Source organism: Mus pahari, chromosome 16 (genome assembly GCF_900095145.1).
Source record: "Mus pahari chromosome 16, PAHARI_EIJ_v1.1, whole genome shotgun sequence".
NCBI classification, from domain to species: domain Eukaryota; kingdom Metazoa; phylum Chordata; class Mammalia; order Rodentia; family Muridae; genus Mus; species Mus pahari.
In genome coordinates this window covers 25,064,992-25,077,482 of record NC_034605.1, presented here as the reverse complement: position 1 = coordinate 25,077,482, position 12,491 = coordinate 25,064,992, and the positions used below count along the sequence as shown (strand labels likewise).

The following is a 12,491-nucleotide window of genomic DNA, read 5'->3' as shown; positions in this document are numbered from 1 at the left end:
TTGTTTTGTTTTGTTTTATACAGCCTTTGGACAACTGGGGAGTCAACATGAGCTCTGGAGTGACCAATCATCCCACTGGCACTATGGGGGTGTGCTAGGCTGCCAGCACCCGAGGGGACTGCCATAAAGACGGGGGTGGGGATTGGGGGTGGGGTGGGGAGGTTGGTGGTAGTGGTGGTATAGTAGACACCATCCTATTTTGGGACCTTTCTGAGGTTCCACTAGTTTACTAGGAACATCTCTTTGAGTTGCGCAGCATGCCAGAGGACACAGGCACTTTTACTATTATGGTGGTGGGGAGAAAAGGGTTTATTCAATTCACACTTCCACATTGCTGTTCATCACCAAAGGAAATCAGGATAGGAACACACACAGGGCAGGAACTTGGAACCAAGAGCTGATGCAGAGACAGTGGAGGGGTGCTTCTTACTGGCTTGCTTCCCTTGACTTGCTCAGCTTCCATTCTTAGAGAACCCAGGACTACCAGCTCAGGGGTGGCACCACCCACAATGGGCGGTGCCTCCCACCCTTGGTCACTAACTGATAAAATGCTTCACAGCAGGATCTCATAGAGGCCTTTCCTCAAGGGAGGCGCCTTTCTCTGTGATAACTCCAGCTAGTGTCAAATTGACACACAAAGCCAGCCAGTATAGACAGCAACAGATGATGATTGTATTGGAAGGTTTTATAAGGTTTCATGGAGCTGGAAAGCATAAAATGCCTGCAGGACAAGGGCAGGAGCAGGTACACCCTATAGAAGCTGTGATAGGATTCTCTAAAGGTACTGACGTCTCAATACTCTCCAGGCAAATTCTACACATCAAATACAGTGAAGAAACCAATGGAAATCAAACTGTGTTTGGATAAGCCAAGCACTTCCTGGGACACAGGATTCTTAGTCAAGGCATCTTAAGAGTCTGTAGACTATGGAGGATATTTTTAAATTGCCATTAACTCCTAATTTTAGCCCAAATCTGAGCCTATTTTTATATTTTGAGTGAACAAACCAAGCAGCAGACCAGGCCAAGGTGTTCCACATGAGGGAGGTTTATTATGTGGGAATGGGGGGGGGGAGTGGCAAAGCAAGTAGAAGGGTAGAGAAGAGGAGAGAGAGAGGGGGGGGAAGAGAAGGGGAGGAGGAGAAGAGAAGAGAAGAGAAGAGAGTGAGGAGGGGGTGGCTTCCTGTTTTCTACAGAAAATGACATCACACCAGTGAGGGCGGGAACTGAGCCAAGTGGATTGTGGGATTGAAGGTCATCCTGGCAAAGCAGGTCAAGGGTCACATGGTTAGGCGGGGCTTGGAGTATCCTGGTGCTAACACCTATGAGCCTTGTTACTGGCCTGTTAGAATTTTACTTCTCTTTATCCTTCTAAAAGAAAATAAGAATACCTCCAAGATTGCCACCTGAAAGAAAAACACCAGAAAGCAAAAGGTAAATTGTCCACTCTGACGATATAGTAAGCACAACTTTCAGCATCAAAGTTAAAAGAAATGTGAAATTCCCTATAAGTTGAAGATCAATATATACAATTGCTCAATGCCTTACTTAACAGATGTGGAGGACGTATAAGAAAATGAAACTTTTCTACAATTTTTTTTAAACAATCAAGAAACATTGCAAGCCGGGCCTGGTGGCACCCGCCTTTAATCCCAGCACTCAGGAGGCAGAGGCAGGCGGATTTCTGAGTTCGAGGCCAGCCTGGTCTACAAAGTGAGTTCCAGGACAGCCAGGGCTAAACAGAGAAACCCTGTCTCGAAAAACCAAAAAAAAAAAAAAAAAAAAAAAAAAAAGGAAAAAAAGAAACATTGCTACTGGCTCCACAAGAATGGAAGGCTGGGTCTTAATTATGAAACATGGAACCAGGTTTTAAAAGCTTTTAAAAGGCAGGTAATTATGGAGAATTCTCCTTCTGTTGAAAACTAGTGCATAGATTTATTAAAAGACCCATTTAAGATTGGGCAGTGGTTGTGCACGCCTTTAATCCCAGCACTTGAGAGGTAGAGGCAGGTGGATTTTTGAGTTTAAGGCCAGGCTTGTCTACAGAGTGGGTTCCAGGACAGCCAGGGCTACACAGAGAAACCCTGTCTCGAAAAACAAACAGACAAACAAAAAAGACCCATTTAAAGGATTAGGTGTTAAGGTAAAACATTCTACATCTAAAGAATTATTTCAGCAAATACAGAAACATTGTTACTGGTTCCACCTGAGTGGAAGGGTGGTTCTTAATTACAAAACCTGGAACTAGGTTTTGAAAGTCTTAAATAGTCTCTGAAAAGACTGCATTTCCATACCTGCATGGCCTCTTTGTGTACTTATATCCCAGGCTTTAAACCTATTACAAATGAAATATTAAGAAAGGGATAATAGAAATAATCAGACAAATACTTAAATGGTTAGAAGAGAAAGAGGCAATAATGACTGTTACACGCCTGTTGCTGACGTCTTACCTTCTCTTCCAAAGAAGCCAAGAGCCTCTTATGAACAAAAGAAAATAAGTATGCATCAGTTTCATGATAGGGCCACATCGTGAGCCAGTCAAATATTCAAGCTTTATTTGATACAGAAATTGATAATGAATCTATAAGTTCTGAATTAGATGATGAAATAGTAGCATCTAAAAGTCAATATAAAGAACTATGAAAATTGAGCAATTAGCTCATAATATGCACATTTTAGAAAATAAGGAATGTAATATAAGATCTCATGCTTATTATAATCCTTATGAAAAAAGACAACAAAAAAGAAGCACCCCCCACTAAGTTATGAAAGCATTTTCTGTAGCTATGACTCAAATTACCCCAAACTCTTCCAGTATCTTCAAGGACAAATACACTATAGTCGTACTCTATTAACTTATGCAACTTTTACAGATTCTAAACAGGTAGTAGTTACTCATGGACTACATTCCATTTACATAAAATTTTACAAGGACTCACCCCTAATTACTGCTTAACCCACATAACTGGGAGGCTTTAATGAGAGCAGTTCTAGAAGCCAGAGCTATTTACAATTCTAAACATGGTGGCAAAAGCCAGTATTTTAGCTGGAGAAAAGTCAAGAAAATTATGTTACTACTGAAGATTAAATCAGGGACACCCTGTTGACTTTTGGGTAGGGAACTTCAAATCCTCGATGCCCTTGGTTGGTTGTCAGTGTTCCAAGTTGGGTGAAGGCCCTGCCATTTTTTGTCAGATAATTACTGTTTGCATTTGTTAAGGTGTATTTGTTAACATGTAGTTGTGTTGTCCTGTATTTGTCTGTATGTATAACGTTTGTTGTAGTTCTGTCTCCCAGTTATCTTGTGAAGCTTGATCAGGCTCTGACCCTCTAGCTGGCTTGCTCAATCAAGTCTACTGTTTAAGTCCCACAAAGTCTCCTCTCTGAGTTCTCTCTTTGTACTTGTTTCTCTTTCTGGTCACTTGATTCAGTTTTGCAGGGATCCAGATGAATTTTGGGTATGGATAATATTGTTTTATGCTGTTCTACTTTATTAAAAAGCTGGCTCTGGAGTTGGGTTATGGCCCACTCTCTCCAGACCTAAGCTTGCTTGTTTAGAAAGTTTCCTCAAGTCTTTGTCCTGGGTCAAAAGGCCATTTGACTGTAGGACAGAGACAAAACAAAACAAAACATCAGAACAGCCCAGAAAAAACCCACTATGTGCTTTAGCACTTGTTAGGCAGAGGCAGATGGATCTCTGAGTTCCAGACCAGCATAGTCTACAGACTGAGTTCCAGGACAGCTACCCAGGGAAACCCTGTCTCAAAAACCAAAACCAAAACCAAACCACACCAAACCAAATGGTAGATTATTCTCAATAGATGAAAGTGTAATATAAACCCCATTTGTATCCATTTTGAGGATCAGCCTTGATTGCAAGAGGCAGTAAAGCACCAGCTTCATGAATAGACCATAAAATCCAGAACAAGATCATAAAACCCTCTCCCAAAGAACAGCCTAGGGATAACCACAAAACCAAAAAGGAGGGGTGAGATGGGGAATATCTTGTTTCAGTTATCTCAGGATGGGACCTATTTATTTATTTTTAACATGGTTGAATGTTCATGACATAGGAATGTAGATAACTGATCACCTGTGACCCCTAGCACCCACCAATGAAATTTTAGATTACCTAATCCTTCTAGAGAGTTCCTCCGGTTCCCTATAAGAAGGCCTTCGTGGCTTGGTCTGGGGGTCTCCATTTAAAGAATGGTTGCATAAGGGTCCATGGTTCACTGAAGAATGATACCCCTTGCTTAAATAGTATGTAAACACAACAAGTGTTTTATGTGTTTTTTGCAGAAGTCCAGCATGCTGGGATCTCCCATACCAAGATAGAGACCTGTGCCTCCTGCTCCCAAAGTGAGCTCACAGGCCAGATTTAAAGCTCCTATGGGGAATCCCAAGGTAGGTTGGCTTTGTTTTACTCTATCCTAAGGACATTCCATTACTGGGCTTGGGGCTGTCTGACCCATTGTCCATGCTTCAGGCCAGGTAGTGAGGCATTTTCTCACTAGATGCCTGAAGCCTGGAATTTTAGGCCCAATCTCCTGAAATGCCAATTGGAAGCCTTTCTTGGAGTCAACCTCTCTTATCAATTGACACTCACCCCCACCCCCACCCCCATCCCCACCCCCACCCCCACCCCCCATCTCCAATGCTGTGGGCTTTTGTTTTTTTGTTTTTTTTTCTTTTTTCTTTTCTGCAGAATACACAATCTTTGTTTTTGGATACTATCTGAGTCTGGGGTCTTCCTTCAGCAATTTTCAGACCCTTACATAAAAATTACCTTTGCTTATCTCATACTCTTGTCTTAACTCTCATTTTCTTGGCTTTAACCCTCTAAAACACTTTTTAAAATATAAACTTACCTCAGGATTTGTAAGTTTATTGTGTATGGTTAAAAATGTCTGTAAAATCGATAACAAAAAGTTAACTTATTAATCCCATTAAATCCTCTGACTTTTATTGCATCTCTTCTTTAAACTATGAGGATAACGCTGGGCGTGGTGGCGCACGCCTTTAATCCCAGCACTCGGGAGGCAGAGGCAGGTGGATTTCTGAGTTCGAGGTCAGCCTGTTCTACAGAGTGAGTTCCAGGACAGCCAGGGCTACACAGAGAATCCCTGTCTCGAAAAACCAAAAACAAACAAACAAACAAAAAACTATGAGAATAGCAAGAGGATCTTTGGAAAAGTAGTGAAAATTGGCAAGTAGCTTTAAGTGATTACATAAAATGTTAATAATCTGACAAGGACCACCCTTGGCTTGGAGAGGGGTTCTGAGAGAGACAGGGTGTTTGGGAGCAGCGAAACAAGCAACTCAAAGCCAAGTCACTGATCCAGGCTAGTGGCTTGTGTTCTGGTAGGGACAGCTTTCCAGCCTGCTTCTCTTTGATCTGCATTTTCTCTGGAGACCTCCAGATAGTCCTTCCTTTTTATTCTGCTGGACACAGTTGTCCAAGTGCTTTTCTCTTTTGCTATTCTATAAACTTTCTTTGGATAGCTCATCTCCTGCAGGTCACAAGTCCAGTATTTCAATGCATTCCTTTACTCCAGGTTTCCTTTTGGTTATCCTAAGAATCGACATCCCCCTCCCCCAGCCTCTTAGGAGACAGCAAGCACACATTTTCTTGTAACATTGCAAAAGAATTCAGGGATCTGCCTGCCTCTGTTAAACATGGATGCTAAGCTGGTTGGGTGGGACCCCCTTCCTGAAATTACCATTTCTACCACACCTGGGTGTAACCTTGTGTCCTAGGCTGACCTTGAATTTGGAAATCTGTCTGTCTTTGTATCTTTCTGACAAGCTGGCTCATAGAGTAGTGTGGCCTTTGTTCCTTTAGATCTGTGAAGCTCCTCGTACATTCCACATTGCATGCTTATATTTTTCTATAATTGAGAAATTATGGTTTTGAACTCATGTTTTTTTTTTTTGTTTGTTTTTTTTTTGGTTTTTGGAGACAGGGTTTCTCTGTATAGCTCTGGCTGTCCTGGAACTCACTTGGTAGACCAGGCTGGCCTCGAACTCAGAAATCCGCCTGCCTCTGCCTCCCGAGTGCTAGGATTAAAGGCCTGCGCCACCAGGCCTGGCTGAACGCATGTTTTAAGAGTTCTTTTTCATAGCCGTAAGGGCTGTCCTGCCTGAAGGTCCCAGTGTTTAACCATTTTGCTAAGTAAATTGTGACGTTAGCCACAATTTTGCCTACTAGACTCATTAATATTAACAGAGAGGGCTTTGCTTGGAGGAATGTGAAAATATGTATATAATAATGCACAATTATTATACAAATGAGTTTTAAGTCCAAGGCAGCCATCTACACTTGACCAAGCCTGCCCAGTCAGTCAACAGGTTCTCCAGAGCTTCGAGTGAGGATTAAAAAGAAAAAAGACAGACAACATTGTAGCAGCATGACTCAAGTCAATTCGGGGAATGAAGGCAAATTTTATTTTCCCAATCTGCTTTTTATACCATTTTAATTACATGCAAGTCTTTAGGGTGAGCAGTACAATAAGGAACTAACAAGGACAATAGTCAAGGAACCAGTTAGACAGTAAACACAAAGCCCCATGACCACTCTGGTGATAGCTGTTTATGATGGTCGAGATATCTGAACCTACTTCTTTGTTCTACCCTAAAACCAGATTCTTACTTCCTTGTCCTTGGTCAATGTCCGGTTCGTACCTGAGATTATTTCCTTGTCGTGGCCAAGGTCAGATTACTGCTAGAAGCCCATTTTCTTGTCCTTGGCCAATGTCAGACTCCTGCCAAGTGGCACCCCAAAAGGCTTTCCACAAACACTCTTGGAGGTCCACACCTGCTGGCCCTGTCCCAGGAGCAGGAACTGTGTCATTCTGTCCCCACCAAGGCCATGGAATAATCAATATTCAAACACAGGTGTATCTAGTTTTTAAAATTAACATATGTTATTTTTGGTCCTATCTTTAAGCATGAACCTTTTGATTGAGCACTGTATATACTTTAAATACTGTATATACTGATGCTAATACATTTAGAATTATTGGATATTTTTATAAAAAAAGATATTTTTAAAGTATTACAAACCCCATACTTATCTGTGCAAAAGGCCAAGTTTCCTGCTATTATTATGGTCTTGTCAGATTTTTTCCTACCTTTAAACATTATTACAGACTCACAACATGCAGCATATACTGTTCAACATGTTCACACTCTTTTTCTTTACCATGATGATATAGAAACACTAATTTTCACAGTTATAACAACTAGTAATACATCACATTAATCCATATTTTATTATGCATATCAAAGCATACGCCAATCTCCTTGGCTCTTTGGTCAATGCTAATCAATTCTCAGATTATTTAATCAATATATATCAATTATATCCTTGTACTTTTCTTCCTGAAGTCACTAAGTTTTAAGCAGATACACATGCTAACTGGGGAGCTTTACAAAGAAATTTTCCTGTAATTCAAGGAATGGTAAAATATTAACTTTAAATTGTGAAACTTGTCAAACATTCCATAGGCCTTGATTGCTTTCTGGTAAAATTCCCAGAGGTAATATAGCAAATGAGATATGGCAACTGGATGTAATCTATATTAAATTTTTTAAAGTTGCAATATTTACATAATTCTATAGATACATTTTCAGCATTTCAACGGACCACTGCATTTAGTAATGAAAAGTCTTTATCAGTTATATTACACTTAAAAGAAGTTGTTAATGTTATGAGTATTACTTAACAAAATAAAATGGTGAATGTTAGGAGTTTATATGTCACAGAACCTTAAAGAATTTTTACAACATTGGAATATTAAGCACATTATGAGTATTCCTTAGGATTCTCAAGGACAGAACAGCATTGAAATGTCTACAGAATATTAAAGGAGATGTTAAACAAAAGGGGAAAGATGGCCCTGAATACTAGAAACATTATATTAGATTCATTATTTACTTTAAAACTTTTGAATTGTAAAAATGATGATCTTATACTCACTAAAACTCTGCTGTTACTGGAGAAAGTATTGAGGGTAATATATTACAACGTATTTGGTATAATGAGGAAGACTCTTAGAAATGGAAAAAAAATGTTATAAAAATGGGGAAAGGGTATGTGTATGTTTCTACAGATTCAGGTGATCATTGGTTTCCAGAAAGGCAGATGAAACTGAGAAATCCACATGTGAACATTTTGTCCCTTGCCTTCTCAACAAATGGCTTATCTGACTTTGGGTCAGACATCTAATCCCACTACCTTCCATTGTGGCTAGTATGTTCCCTACCTGGGGGCAGTTGAAAAAATTAGCCAATGCACGAGAAAAGTTGGTTTATAATCTTGAATGAAATAAAGCTGGGCAAGGCCTCCAGGAAGGCCACCCACGAGAATGCCTCTTTTGGGTTCCAGGACCCTATGACAGGAGAGGTTCCTTATTTCCCAATGAAGAGGATTTACATTTGAATTCATCATATGAAATAGGGCTGGAAATAGTTCATATTTGTATTGGACATGAGGTTCCTTGTTTGAAAAATATATCTAGAGGATGTTACCTATTATTTGAAATGGAACAAAACCTGAAAGGAAGAAGCTGTTCGTTTTAGTTGCTGAAGGGTTTAAAGGAAACATTACTATCTTTCATCCCACCTCCTTTTCCCCTTGCCACACTGCTGTTGTCTGTCTCAGAGTTACATGAATGGATACATTGGGAACAAAGTAGAAGACCAGAGGTGCAAGTTCTTATGGCAGTATCATAGACTGGAGCCCTGTAGGTTTTGCTAACACCAAAAAGAAAGGCAAAGAATTAAGATAGTTCTATCATTATAATAGCACTATCCATCCATAGTAATGGGTTTGAGGGATTAACATGACATGTGGATGGAATGTTCCCTCTGTCTCCTCATATGGAGGGACGAGCTACTCAAGAATATCTTTGGAAATTATTATTGGCATTGTATAACTTTTCGGCCTAGAAAGGGAATATGTGGGAAAATATTATTAACTATGAGACTATGTTCTCTGTCTTTTTAAAAAAATGTATCTTAGCATGGCATGTGTTCCTCTTCCTTGTTTGTTCATGACTAGAAGATCTACATGAAATCAGTTTGAAAAATGTGTGTCTTGTTTCAGTTGTTCTTTATAAAATTGTTTAAATGCTAGAACTACTGTTAATTTGAGCCCCCAGAGAATTTATGTACTTTGAGCTTTGGTTGGTGCTTGGATGGATGTACAGATGGATCTCCTTCCACGCCTGCGCTTTATCATATATTGGATCAACTGAAGAAAAGGGCTGATGATGTCATTGTGTTGGGAATGACTGCCATCACTACCACTGCTGCCCCTGCTGTTATAGCCCTACATCAAAGCATTCAAAAAGTACCCTATATTCTAAGACATCATTCTGACTCAGAAAACTTCTGAAACATGCAAAGACATAGAGATAGTATACTGTACGCTGAAATCACTGACTTAGAGTCAGCTGTGATAATGTTAGGTGACCAAATTTTTAGTTTCCAAAGACAATTGTCATTAAGATGTGATTGGATTGTGGCTCAATTCTGTTTCTCCTGTGCAATGGAATGAGACCTTATTCCCTTGAGATAAGGTTAGAAACATTTAACTTTTCATAGTCTGAATCAGGAAATATTAAATTATAGTATCATAGTATATATTTGCACAACCATTGTATGAACTATCTGGTGATAACTTATTGGTAGTTATTTATTACTGCTGCCTTTGGGTAAATTAAACCCATTTGATCAACTTAAGATTGTGAGCTCTTCCTATCCTGGAATGTTTATACTGATTATTTGCTTGATTTTGTTATTTTTAATAGTCTGGCAAAACAAAACAAAACAACCCCCCCCCCAAATACCCTCTCCTATCATCAAAAAAGTAGTTCAATATTTATCATCCACATTCAATATTGTATTACAAAATATTGTTAAGCAAAAAGGGGAAATGAAAATGTGCTGAGTTGATGTCAGGCCAAGACAACACACTTGATAACCATCCCTTGAAAAGAAGAAAATGTTTGCATAATTATGGCAGGCCACTGCCTTCACACTCCAGTAAGTATTTCCTTGACAAGGTGTCATGTTNTTCTAATTTATTTTCTGGGAAAAGGTTCAATTAGTAACATAAAAAAAATTCTTTGTATAGTAAGAAAAAAAAAACCCCAAACATTATAGTTTGGTGCTTTATGCACTGTTTATTTTGCAACCAGCGATGTATCAGTTTATGGTTAAGAATAAAGCCTTTGTACTCTGCTTCCCACATAAGCTGAGTCCTTTCCTCTTAGCCCTGATCTTTCACACATAATTTTAGCTCAAACCTAAACCCATGAGCCTTGTTATTGGCCTCTATCCCTCTTCGTACTAAAAGAAAATAAGAATACTTAGGGAAACTAGGTTTCATAAATTTTTCTTTATGAAAAATATAGTGAAGCTTAGAATTTTTACACAGATTCTTTTCCTCTCTATTGTATCTATGCTATCATATAGTATCTGACAACAAAGATGACATAGGAAACACACACCTAAATGTAAAGCAAGTTATGTCAAACATGCAAGAGCAAAATTCTGTTCCCCAAAAGTTTTCAGAGGCTCTGTGCTTCCCAGACATCTGAGCTGGCCTTTATCGCTAAAATAGTCTCTGGGTTATATTTTTNATTTTCATTTATCAATATTATTAGTGTGTAATCACTCATTTTTATATGAACTTCAAAACTAATTTGGTTTTGATTTTATTAAATGCTGTTGTACGTGAACCTCCTAAAACAAGCCTGAAATTTATTTTAGCTGTCTTCTTCTGTGTATGACATGTATTGTTAATTTACCNTGATTAATTCATTAAAGAAAAAGGAGAAACATGTAACTATTTCTACTAGTTTGTCTGAAAAAGAATGCCACGTCCCCTAAACAAACAAACAAAAAAATTCAAAACTGTTGCTTATGAGCTCAGAATAAGAGAACAGCTGGGAGCCACTAGAATACACTAATATAAAAATGTACCACCGAAAGAACTGAAGCGATTTCATGTAGATTCCAGAAAGATTTTAAAATGTTTCAATTAAGCTATTGCATATTTAAACTAAAAAAATCCCATTAAGGTGAGAATACGGGAACAGCAGGCAAAGGCCTTCTGACTTTTCTTTTAAATTGGTTCTAAGCATCAGAAACAGTTGATGAGGAGGGAAACACNCCAAGAATGGTGGGGAAACAAAGACCACTATCTCTGGCGCTTAAATTTGAAATTGCCCGCGCAGCGCAGTGANTGGCTAATGAAGCCAATAATAAGGACAATTTAAGATAAGCATATCTTTCACTTGCTAAATGCAAAGAAAAAAAAAAAAAAAAAAGACCGCGTAGATAACATTGTACTCAAAAGGGGCTAGCAATAGGTGTTACCGGTACAGGTTTCTTCAAGTCCAGTTAAGTTTACAGTGTGGAAGGGATCTTAGGTTTCTTTTCTAATCATGANCCTCACTGAGACTCTAGAATTGACACCTTCCATAAGTCTTCAGATTTCTAAGCAAATAACTCACAAAGTGCACATCCTTCCAGTAAAGTGAGTGGCTCTCAAAAGAACNTGTTTCTGGAGTGAGTTAGAGGAACCCCAAAGTGGCTACAGGGAAAGGACGCTGCATGTGCAACAGCTTTTTTGTGCTGAAAGTTTAGGTGGCTCTGAAAAGAGCCTTTGGGTCAGGTTAGGAGTGTGAGTTAAGCGAACTCACTTGGAACTGGTGTACTTGGTGACAGCCTTGGTGCCCTCCGACACGGCGTGCTTGGCCAGCTCCCCGGGCAGCAGCAGGCGCACGGCCGTCTGGATCTCCCGGGACGTGATGGTCGAGCGCTTGTTGTAATGCGCCAGGCGAGACGCCTCGCTCGCTATGCGCTCGAAGATGTCGTTCACGAACGAGTTCATGATGCCCATGGCCTTGGACGAGATACCCGTGTCGGGGTGCACTTGCTTCAGCACCTTGTACACGTACACGGAGTAGCTCTCTTTCCGGCTGCGCTTGCGCTTCTTGCCGTCCTTCTTCTGGGCCTTGGTGACGGCCTTCTTGGAGCCCTTCTTCGGGGCGGGAGCGGACTTGGCAGGTTCAGGCATAGTGGGAACACAACACAAACCTAAATGGGGAGAAACAGAACAAAAGTAGTGTAGCTACACAGGCTGCCTTTTAAGCAAACTTGTGGCTATGGCTATCGAGATTTAGCAATCGTCATCTACTAAATACCCAATCATAGCAAGGCCTTTTCAAAGCAACTCTGTTATTGGTCCGGGTGAAATGCTTCAATGTAACCAATGAAATTGCTACTTTTTCCATGCACCGCATTGACTATAAATAAAGCCAGCGTAGCTTTGTTACTTCACTGAGCAAGCATTACTTGCTAGGTTCCTATCATGTCCGGACGCGGTAAGCAGGGTGGTAAGGCTCGCGCCAAGGCCAAGACCCGCTCCTCCCGGGCCGGCCTGCAGTTCCCCGTGGGCCGCGTGCACCGCCTGCTCCG

At 40.1% G+C, this 12,491-nt stretch overlaps 1 protein-coding gene and 1 pseudogene across 1 annotated transcript; one reads left to right on the top strand and one right to left on the bottom strand.

The window, feature by feature from the left end:
- Positions 1–11,690: 11,690 nt before the first annotated feature.
- On the bottom strand, positions 11,691–12,114 carry LOC110334106 (histone H2B type 1-F/J/L). The gene has a single exon (XM_029547364.1). It carries the CDS (start codon positions 12,088–12,090, stop codon positions 11,710–11,712), a length of 381 nt encoding a protein of 126 aa, XP_029403224.1. The 5' UTR covers positions 12,091–12,114; the 3' UTR covers positions 11,691–11,709.
- A 270-nt stretch (positions 12,115–12,384) lies between these two features.
- LOC110334110 overlaps positions 12,385–12,491 on the top strand; it is a 1,511-nt pseudogene continuing 1,404 nt past the window's right edge.

What these genes read in the sequence shown, in the direction of transcription:
- LOC110334106 (XM_029547364.1), bottom strand. Translation starts at nt 12,090, where the DNA reads ATGCCTGAACCTGCCAAGTCCGCTCCCGCCCCGAAGAAGGGCTCCAAG.